This window comes from Lissotriton helveticus, chromosome 12, assembly GCF_964261635.1.
Source record: "Lissotriton helveticus chromosome 12, aLisHel1.1, whole genome shotgun sequence".
In the NCBI taxonomy this organism is placed as follows: Eukaryota; Metazoa; Chordata; class Amphibia; order Caudata; family Salamandridae; genus Lissotriton; species Lissotriton helveticus.
In genome coordinates this window covers 103,484,927-103,496,432 of record NC_136073.1, presented here as the reverse complement: position 1 = coordinate 103,496,432, position 11,506 = coordinate 103,484,927, and the positions used below count along the sequence as shown (strand labels likewise).

Genomic DNA, 11,506 nt, shown 5'->3' with positions numbered 1-11,506 from the left:
CCTGCCACGTAGTGCAGGGAAAGACACATGTTTTTTTTTTAATTTCGGTGGGTGCTTCAGTTAGCAGCACCCACTGCAATGTTAACCATGCACGATGCGACCGCCACCGTGGCGGTCGCATCGTGATCGGGGGTATAGGACTGCCGCCTTACAGGCGACCTTTCCCAGTCCCCACCGCGATGGCGGGCAGGCTCAAGTCCCCCCGCCATCGTAATGACCCCCTGAGAAACTCTCTTTAAATAGTAAACTTTAGTGAGTAAGCAAACGTTTCCACTAATTAAATATTTAAGTGCTGGGAAAATGAGTCTTTTCAGAATAGAGCTTATAGCTAGCTGTGTTCTTCTTGTATAACTCCTGTGCTGCCTTCCGATCTTTTCTTAGATTTAAATGCTTATTTCTATGTTCCGGTCTCTTATCTGAAGACACTGGCATAGAAGAAGGTAATATTCTAGGTTAAGCAAACTTAGAAATGTATATATTACATTTCTGCTAATCACAATGTCTTTGAGTATGATATAAAAAAGAAACATTACAATAATACTAACATGATACATCGAATTTCTCTAAAAACAGCTAATAAAATAATAACAGTAAAACCCAAAATGAAACATGTAAGCAATAATAACTTATTATAATTGCCCAAATGAAAACTATCACTCTGAAGAGCTAGCATGAGACAATTACAGTGATTGCAACACATCAGATGAATGTAATAGAGTTAATAAAATATACTGTGTGACTCATATTCTCTGGCAAAATATGACCAGTTGTTAATACATTCTTGTTCATTGTTCGGCTGTAAGTTGAAATTGTCAGTTCATAATGCATTTAGTATAATATGTTCATGAGTCTCAGCGTGTTTTCATATGTTATTTATATTGTGGACAATATGTTTCTTATGCTCATAGTGCAATATTCTCTTATACTCATCATGCCTCTGTGTATTATACTCTGCTGCTAGCAATTCACACAATTTGCTTTTTTGATTTGATTGGATGTTTTTACCTCTCCTTAGGTGATTTCATCTTGGGTTGATGCCATTTTACCAGGACGTCACTCTCTGGTCATGCTTTTCTTAGCTGTCTTCATGTCAGTACCCTCGGTTCTGTTCCATGTGGACGCCTTGCAGTGTACCCTGAGGAGCCTTCCCGAGAACCTCTACAGAACAGAAGGGGATATACTGATTGGAGGAATATTTGCCATCAATGCTCAATGGCAGGAGCCAGCCAATCCATTCAGTGAACCGCCCCAGTCTGTCATTTGCAGCACGTGAGCTCTTAAGACCTTTCAATACCAGATATACATCTTCTATAGAATTAGATATTTGATTTTAGATCTTGATGCCTAGGTGGTTTATAAATACTTGTAAGAGTGTGCTTTTATTTCACCATGTCTCGTTTTAAGAAGAATTGTCGTTTTTCTGAAGTTACACTTGGAAAGTTGCTTCAAATAAATCTGGTTTAGGTGTGATTGAAAGAATTTTAGATGGAGAATAATATTGACCATGACATTGATACCCCAAAAGGAACAGGGTAGTGAAGATGACACTTCACACTGACACCTGATGACATCCCAAAATTGACCCATTGTCCATTCCTTTGCTCATAAACAGCCCTTAGAAGGAGGTCTTTCATGCTGCTCAAGTACTGTTATTGATTTCAGTCTCACCATTCTCCACTGTATGGCTTTCTCTGTCTTTCAGTTGTATGATCACTGAAGGGAGGATGCTAACTTTGATGAATGGGAAGTGACGTATGTAATGTTACAAGAGGTCGAAGTCATTTAATACTTTTGAATACACTTTTTCTTTGATTTTAATAATATTGTCAGCAAAGTTGAGTTACAGAAAATTGTAACATGTAACACAGTGGACCTTTTGGCTAAGTGATCTTCACTTGAGCAGAAGGTTTAACTTCCTATAAACACCTTTGAGTACAGCCTTATGTGTAGAAAGTCCTGTATCATTAAATCAAAGACTCCAATGGGAACCCTCGTTCAAGCAGGATAATAAAAAGACCAGGAAGTCATTACTGACATTCAGGTGCAAAATAAGGCAACAAGAGGACACAACCCTGAGACCCCTCCCCCAAATGGCACAAGCGATATTAACTACAGTACAAATATGTTCATTTGAAGCACTTACTCATTTCACGAATGCTAGTCAACAAAATTGCATTTGTTGGTATAAAAGTTCCCAAAAACCATTCAAATTTACATGAAATATACTTGCTAGTATCCCATGTAAAATTTGAGGTGTAGTCAAATTTTGCATGCACAAGTCACAAAATACTGGCAAAGAAACACAATACTTTGCACTGTCTTGTATTACCCTATGTCAGGAAGAAGTGGAGAATGCATGTTCTGCAGCCTCACCACAGGCTCACTACGCCCGGCGGGAGCACCGCATCATAGTTGGGGACTCGGAGTCCCAGCAGCCCTTGTGCCGCCAGCCTCCAAGGCTGCACACAAATGTGCACCAGGAGTCCCCTGGCGCTTTAGCCACAGCCTCACTACTCCCACTGGGAACACCGCATCATCGTTGGGGACTCAGAGACCCAGTAGCGCTGGTGCCACCAGCTGCCAACGCCACGCACAAAAGTGCGCCAGGAGTCCCGCGGATGGGACGTGCACAGGGCCGTACCCGTGCCATGCCCAGGCGAAGCCCGGGCCAAGGGCGGACCCATCCACGCCCCTCAGAGCCTGGAGGAGGATAGGCCCCCTCTAATGTTCTGCATCTGATTTAAGGTACTGTTTTCACTTCTCCTTTTATTGGTTCTTCGTCAATATGGTGAATCGTAAAGTCACTATGGAGAAAGCAGTTGAAGGGACTGTAGCAACACCTGATGCGTTCTTAACCAGAGTGCCCTCACTCATGAAATTCAATTGACAGTGGAACCACTTCTTTTTTCCCACGGGTCACCCACAGGGAATGTCCATGAGAACGTTTCACATACGCCGTTGACACAACTGGTAACATCTAGCCCCCTTCCGCCTGGCCATGAGAATCTTCATCTGCTTTTCTAACCCTACCCAACACTAATAGGAGGGGCACAGTGCCTTCACCCCATACTGCCTCAACAACTGATCCTCCAGCAAAGCAACGTAGGGGTGGTGGCACCGCTAAGCCCAAGCCAACCAAAACCATTCGTGCTTCCAAAGCCAAGGCCGCTCACCCCAAGGCAGTCATAGTGAGTCCACCAACACCATCGATGCTATTAATTGCAAATACCGCACCCCCACACACAGTACTGGACAACGCATTATGGGCAGAAGTAAGCAAAATGATGACCACCTTCCTGAACCCTATCTTATCCAAACTAACACAGACTGAAGAGCGATTAACCGGACTAGAGTCACAGAACATACCCGCCCCGCCTCCGATGGAGACTCAGATTGCTGACCCTATATCTTCAGTTGCAGATACAATTCCATCTCATGCCTGTGATGACCAGGGCACGACTGATCTATTGTCTCTGGGTATTCCATCTAGCATTGTCGCTCGGGTGGGTTGTTCCCTAAAGTTCACGGTCATTCCAACATACAGCCAGAGGTTCCATCTCTACAACTTTTGGACTTAAGGGGCACAGCACATCAGGCATCACTAGGGCTGGGGGAACTCAGAACGGCTCCCCAACCATTAGGAACACAAGATATTCCTGTGGTCATTGTGGACAACCATTCGCACAAGTCCTCCACCTTCCATCAGTATTCTCCCACTTAGTGCTGGTCCTGGCGAACGTCCCTCCCCTGCGGGATAAGCAGTATGAATTCACTTCACAGTTAATGGACAAATGCCTGCATTGGCTTCCACATCATCTTCTGGTTTTGGGAATGAGGTGCTATCAGCTCGGTAACAAAATCATTATTGCTAAGAGAGTGGGGTGGGTGTGCAGCTCCACTAAATCCATTGCTGAAGACTGTGTGGTGATAAACTTTAACAAAACACATATGCGTACCTCTCTCCTCAAAAATCTCCATAGAACATCTCTTTGGAGTACCCAGAGTACTCTTTTACCACTGAAGCACTTCTATAAACAGGGTGTGATGTCAGGAAATGGTCACAGGGGCAGGATAAGATCAGGCCAGTTCACTCCGAGATATGCAGAGGGTCCCAGCACCATTCTGGGGGTTAGGCTATATAACAGATTAGCTCCCCTTTCAGATCTGGAATCTTGCGACTGACTACCACCATCTATCCACCCACCTGCTAGGTGAGTTCCCATACCAGCCAACCCAGTGCTTGTTACGCTGGAGCCCCCTATGATTTCTCTATCCCAGAGAATAGCTGACAGAAACAAGATCAGCTTAGCATTGTGGAATGTGGCCGGAATCGCCTCGAAGGAAGGTAATGCCCAGTGGCATAACCTCCGGCAATCAATGGAGATTATTTGCTTTCAGGAAACATGGGCCACAGAGCCAGTTTTCTTCCCAGGGTTCCGCATCTTTCATACAGCCACAGTGCCCTCAGCGTCAGGTAGAGCGAAAGGGGGACTAATACGTTTAATCTCCAATACCTTACCCTTACAAGTAAGGCTGTTTGGCTCCTCGAATAACCATTTCCACATTCTCCAACTGGAGTTTATAAATGAAGGACTTTGGATTTTAATGAATTATTATAATAACGAATTTGAGGGAAATATGAAGCTAGTGGCAGACAAACTAAATAATGGGTTAGAAACAATTAACTTACACACACAAAAGGGCTCACTCAGTATAATCGGGCTAGACGATTCTCAGAGTACCCCTCTTCCACACTTTTCACACAATGAATATGATGGTAGCCTTAATAGACTATTATATACGAGACACCTGAGTATAACTAACAGCTAAAAAATAGAGAAAACATTCAGGAGGAATAACTATGATTCCACAATTGACTTCATCCTAGCCTCCTCTATAATAGGCGAAAGAGTGGACCACACAGACAACCAATTCACATGCTATAGTGATCATGCTATCTTATTCATTCATCTAAGTATCCCCCACAAAGTGAAAAAACACCAACAGGCAGTAGATAACATTGCGCTAACCAGGAGAAATGGCTATCAACTAAAGTGGACACAGGTTGAGAAGACGAATTTGGCACCTGCAATAATAACTCAAGCAAGGGATGACATCCCATATTGCCTGGCCGTGGTGTCCTCTCCCTCATTACTAGACACTCAGTTTAGAGCCCTTATAACAAAATTAAAGTGGTACTCACTCGCCCCAAGCCTGCAAATGGCATACTTCCCATTCACTGGTTCGATCCCCCATGTTCCTTAGCTAGAAGAGCTCTTATCAATTCTTTAAAAATCCACCCTAGAGACACAGCATTCACAGCTCATGTTCACAGTGGAGAAAATGGCCTCTCCTCTCATGGCCCCTCCCAAAGACATCATGGCGCGAGGTAGTAGCAAGAGAGATTGACTGGGCTGGAGGGATGCTTCCAATGCAGTTCGGAAGTGGGTCAAGAGACTTTTATGACATCTGGCACCTATCTTGAGATACATGGCTCACCTTGTGCCTTAACAGAAAGTAAATATGCTCATTTAAAGTGCAGAGTAGTCCAAGCAGTCAATAGGAGGCTGGAGGTGGTTTAAAGATGATACAAGAGGAAAGAACACCCCTCTCTTCTTTCACACTTAGGCCCTCAAAAATCATTTTATTGGGCAATGAGGCAAAAAGTGAGAGACATTAGAATGCAAAGTTGTTTTCCCTATCAAATGTCTCCAAGACCAGGCACAAATTGCTCAACAAGCTTGACACAGAGAAGACAGAAGTAGTAATCTTCAGCTCCCATTGACTCCACTTGGCGGCCTGTTGAACTGAGACCCCCCACCAGGAGTTTGAAAAGTGCCAATTTGGTGGATTGGGTGGCAGTCAAGCATTTGAGTCTTTGAGTTGTGGGTGATATGAGTTGGGGTGGGAGAATGAGAGCGAGCTTGGCCTGATGAATTCTTGGGAAAGTACTGCAAGTGTTAATTAGGAACCATTCAAAGATTTTCTTGAGCATCTTGAATGTGTGAAAGTAGGAGATTGTGTTCATGTGGATGGTCATGGTGAGTTGGTTGTTGATTACTATTACGAGGTTCTTTGTGTAGGTTGCCGGGAAGGGTGTGAGTTTAAGTTCGGCAAACACACCTCTCCCATGAAAGAACGCTTTTTATGTTTGGTGTCTTTGGAATTGGCATGAAAAATACTAACTTATGTTGGATTATAAATTTCAGTTTTGAAAATGCCTTTTACAAGCTATCATTTTTCTGCTTTAGCCATGTGATGTCTGCGGCCGTCACTGGGTCACATGACTGGGTGCAGTTGACATTGGGCTTTGTGTATTCCTCCTAGATAGCTACACACAACAGAGACTTTAGGTTTGGCCGGTTGGGCCATTACTCGCAGGATGGGGCGGGCAGAGCTGTATATATCCCTGCTTACACGAGGAATGGCTGTGTCCAGCTTCCATACAAAGGGCTACACACCCCCTGTAGTTAGTCTGGAGCAAGGGCAGGGAAGGCAGGGTGCCTCGAAACTTCAACAAGAAATGTCTAAAAGGTTCTCTCCTCTTCAAGGACACAACTGGGTATTAATGTTGGACCTCAGACACCAACTCTTCAGTACACTTCTGGACCTCTGGATACTCTGATAGGATAAAGGCCTGCCACTCCGCTGGAATGCTGCTCTGAAGAACTGTTGCCCTACTGTGCTGACCTGCTGCCTAACCCCGCCACATACCCCCAACCTCTTCGAAACCACCGCTGCGCAACGCATGCTTGGAGCTGGCCCTGTCATCCCTTATTGATGGAAGACTTGCCAAAGACACCAGACTTTGCAATGCAGCCTCGAGGATTCTCGGAACTGACACATCACCTTGACTCCATGACACATCCTTCCCGCTGGCTTTGCATCGCAATCCATCATTGACAGAATCTATGGCAATGACACAGGATCTTGCAATGCAGCCTAATCACACCTCGGAACTAGTGCATTCCCTCAGCTGTGCAATGAATCTTCAACACGAATCCTCGTACTGCGATGCATATCCAGATTTAATGTACTTTGTTCAGTAGGCCTAATTGGGTTCCTGTAGAGGTCACACGCTTCATCACAGTTGGATTGAACTTGTGACTTTGTACCGGTCCAGTGTAACCAGATATCCACAGTGTGATTTTTGGCTCCATTTTTATTCAAATCTTTAAAATGTAATCTCTCCGGTTATGCTGATTGGATTCTAATTATTTTGGTCCTATTCTATTGAAATTCATCTGTGTTTCCTAATGTGTTCTGGGGTCCATTTGTCATATGTCTTCACGGTGTTAGTGTTTGGAGTGTTGCACAAATACTTTACACATTTCCTCTGAATTAATCTTGACTGCTCTGCTTCCAGAGGGTTGAGCACAGGTTAATTTAGGGTTTGCTTGTGACTTCACCCTGAAAAATATTGTGGTTGCTGTTTGGGAAGGGTTACACCCCCCTCATTCAGTAACCCAATTTATTTCAGAACTGTAATTGGATCACATTTGGCAAGGAGCTCCTCATTGTAGCATAGAAGATTACAATTTGTTTTAGTAAACCATTACCCATGCTTCAATATGCTTAATGTATAATGCACAATGTCTGTATCTTTACCCTGAATTAAACTGAGAGCCTGTGATGAAGTTTCATGGTTGGCTGAACAGGGTCTCCTGCCCGATTTTGCACTGTATGCAGTCTCATAATGATTTTGTTTTGAATGCCAACTACATGTACCCTCCCGGCCCAGGAGCAGCAGGGAGCCCTCTTAGGGCCCCCTTAGTTGCCCCACCACCCCCTTTTTCATGGTAGGCTCACTGCCATGGGAAGGGTTGTGGTTTGGCAACTACTAATATATTTGGCGGTGCCGCAGGGGCCCCACCAGCATATTACTATGCCTCACCACTGCCCAACCACCGAGGGATCCTTGATCCCCGGTGATCGCAGTGGTCCTGTGGCGGTATTACCACCACACTCATAATACTGAGGGCGGCCCACAGTTCAGGCTGCCACCACGGGTTTGACGATCTTATGGATTGCCAAACTTGTAATAAGGTCCAATGTGTATTTCACAAAAAAGGCTATCTTAGACCAAACCTACAAATTGATTGATACCTGGTGTGATCCCTTTTATTGGTCTGACAAAATAAGTTCCAAAATTACATAAGCCATCAACACTACATTGGTCACTGATTCAGATGTGGTTTGCACCAAAGAAGATCTCTTTTTAGTCCTTAAAGCGTATATATTAATTTGTGTTTGTGTGTGTTTTGTTGCTACAATGAATGGCATTACAAATTTCAAAAAGCAGAATTTAAGTTCAATTAATTATATTTGTGCAGATGCTATAGCATGGAGCTGATCAAACACTAAAATATCACACCCTAGACTAGATGTCTAACATCCTTACTACCCCTATAACGACCGCTCAGTTTACTGCTGAAACATTTAAATCTGATTATATACAGCCAGGCAGATAATAAACAGTGAGGCCAGGGTTACATCTGCTGAGTCTGTTGCTTAGTATGCACTGTATTTTTGTAGTATTTTATTTATTCACATATCATATTTTTATTCAAGGTTTTCAGTGGTGTTTTATGTGCCTTTGCCCCTTCAGGTTTAGTGTATGGTCCTATGGTTTCGCCCTTGCACTGGTCTTCACTATCAACGAAATCAATAGAGAGCAGTTGCTCCTCCCAAACATCACCTTGGGTTTTCTTATCTATGATACATGCCAGTCACTGATAAGGACCATGCAGGGGACTCTTCAGATGCTGACTGGGCCAGTGCAGCCTGTCCTGAACTACAACTGTGAGCAATATTCACGTCTGGCAGCGGTGATTGGGGAAGCCCGTTCCACTGCGTCAATATCTATAGCCAGACTCCTGGGACTTTACAGATATCCTCAAGTAAGTGATGGGGAGCAGAGAATATTGTTACACTACTGGGAAGAAAAGCATTTATAAAAATCTGTTTAATGTGACATGTATAAAGTAGTGGTGTGTGGAAGTCGATCAATGTGCAGTGCATAATTTTTGTAAATATCTATGCAAGTCTATGGAAGTGTAAAAACCCACAAAGTTTCTTTTTTTGAATAATAAAAAACCGGGCCAGCTTGAATGACTCTTTTTGCCCACAGGAATGCAACAAGAGGAAAGAGATGGACTTGGACTAGTTGGCAGACATCCCCAGTGCTCTGACCCGCATGATGTCCCCTCCCATGTTCACCACCCTGCATCTGTCAACTACCATATCAGCCCCCCATCCACCTCCACCAGGTTCTCTGAGTCTCACTCAGCCTTTGTGCACTGTCCCGAACATCCAGACTCCTATAATCACATAATCAGCTGGTCCAATTCCCAATATTAATTTTGTCCCAATACTGCTTTCGTGTCACAGAATATCCTGTGAATGGCACTTCCTGTGGACCATTTGCATTTTAGGAGACTTGGGGGCATATTACCAAGGAATAGCGATATTTATCGCAAAAGGCGCTTAGCGCATTTTTTTATCGCTGCCTATCGCTGGATATGCTTGCAGAGAAAACATGCTGTTAGCAAAGTTTTTCTCCATTGTGGTAAAATATCCAGCGATAGCGGCGAAATGCGTGAATACAGCGATATTCACGCCTTAGCGCGGAAAATGCTCTTAGCCATGTTATCCACCTCCCATTGGATAACATGGCTAAAAACTGGTCTGGGCAGGTGTTAGTATTTGGAGATATTTACGCTTAGCGCGAATATTTCCATCGCTACGTCTGCCTTGCTAATAGGCGATAGCAACGTTAGAGACTGCTTTCAGTCGCTAACTGGTTGGGTATGCCCACTTTGCATGTCATTAGCGATAAAGATCGCTGACATGCAAAGCGGGCCCCAAACCGCTCGCTATCGCCTAAAATCTGTTGCTAACATCAGTTAGCGACAGTTTGCTAATAGGGCGATAGAATTATCCCCGCTTAGCGGCTGAAAACGGCCGCTAAAGCGGTAATAATTGCCTATCGCCCTGCTTGATAATATGCCCCTTGATTCTCCCAGTGTGATGGAGGCTCCCTTCACTGCATCGCTTATTCATTTGTACCACCCTTTGTCTACATAGTGTCCTGGTTTTCCTTTGCTTCAGGGGAGGAGAGGGGTTCCTGCAATGACTTGGCAAGTCCATTGGTCAGATTCCAAGCACAACTTTGCCTTCCTTTTCCATGTATTTCACATACTACACATTTTGGATCGATTTCATAATTTTCCTTAAAATAGGAAACTAATCCTGTGGCACAGTATGTAAGAAAAGTGTGGTGGTGCACACGTGAATCTCAATTCAATCTTGTGTCATGTTTTAATAGATGTGAGGAAGAGCATTCCGGGACTCCAGACATGGGACACGTTCCCCATTACCTTTCCCCTTCACCTCTCTTGTATTTGCAGAACTCACCCGAGGAGTGCTAGTCCTTTAAGACGACAGGCTTCCCAGGTCAGCTGTCTGGGTCACGTGGTGCAGAGGGCTTCAAAGTGGAAGCGGTCAGAGACAGTGGGCGTTCACTGGAACCAACGGACGGAGAACGCCAGGAGAAGACGCATGTAGGACGTACTCCGTGTTTCTGTGGGATAGAGCAGGAAGCCTTCAGGAGGAGCACGAAGACTCGCCAGCCGAGAGGAAGAACCGGAGCAGAATAGAGCCTGACGACGAAACAGACGGGCAGCCAGACCCTACCTGGCAACGCGAAGACTCGAGCCACGGCCCTGGAGGGACGTGGCTCCACAAGGTACGGGGACGAATTTCCTCAGTGTGGGGTCGCACCTTAGAGGGACCTAGAGGGGGAGTAAAGAGGGGAGATAAAGACCCCGGGCCTTCTTCAGCGAAGTATCGCGCATGGCATGGCATGAGACACTGGTGACGGTAGAGGTGGCAGTTCCCTGCACTTTCCCTGATTCCCTGCACCAAATATTGTAGATTGCAAACAACGCCCTTACAGGGTTCATTTGTTTCTTTTCCTCCTTATGGTGTCAATGAGCCACGGCCGCCAAGCGTGTACTACAGGACCCCCAACGTCGCTAGAGGTTCAAGAGAAGCGACGGAGCCATACTACAACTCCCAGAATCCCTTGTACCAGGAGTGTGCTTAACCTTCTGTTTTCTGATATCTTTGCACCAAAGACTCTGTCGCCTCAAAGACTTTTGTCTGCGACATTCTGTTGACAATAAATCACTTAAATAGAAACTTGCGCATCCTAGTCTGCTTCTCCACCACGCCACAATAGATTATAATTTTTCATTATCCAATATTAACTATTATCCATGAGTGTCGAATTCCCATGTGCTCAACTCAGCATCACCACCATCCTTGTCCACCTTTCTGCTGATCAGGGCCAGACTAGCCATAGCAGGCATTGGGCATTTGTTCGGGAGGCTGGAAGGGTGGGGGACCGTTTTGGAGGGTGGGAGAAAGTTTCATTACTGGTGGACGGTTTTGCAGCAATGCTACAATATCGGCCCCCAGTAACAAAAGAAGCAGTGCTGGGGTC

The 11,506-nt window shown here is 44.8% G+C and overlaps 1 protein-coding gene across 1 annotated transcript in view; it reads left to right on the top strand.

Moving 5' to 3' along the window:
- The first annotated feature begins 602 nt into the window (after positions 1–602).
- Positions 603–11,506, top strand: part of LOC144797961 (extracellular calcium-sensing receptor-like) — a 175,055-nt gene continuing 164,151 nt past the window's right edge. Inside the window, exons 1-3 of the mRNA XM_078668767.1 lie at positions 603–611; positions 1,016–1,269; positions 8,609–8,900. Coding sequence (XP_078524893.1) covers positions 603–611; positions 1,016–1,269; positions 8,609–8,900 — 555 coding nt within the window. The remainder of the gene's footprint in view (positions 612–1,015; positions 1,270–8,608; positions 8,901–11,506) is intronic.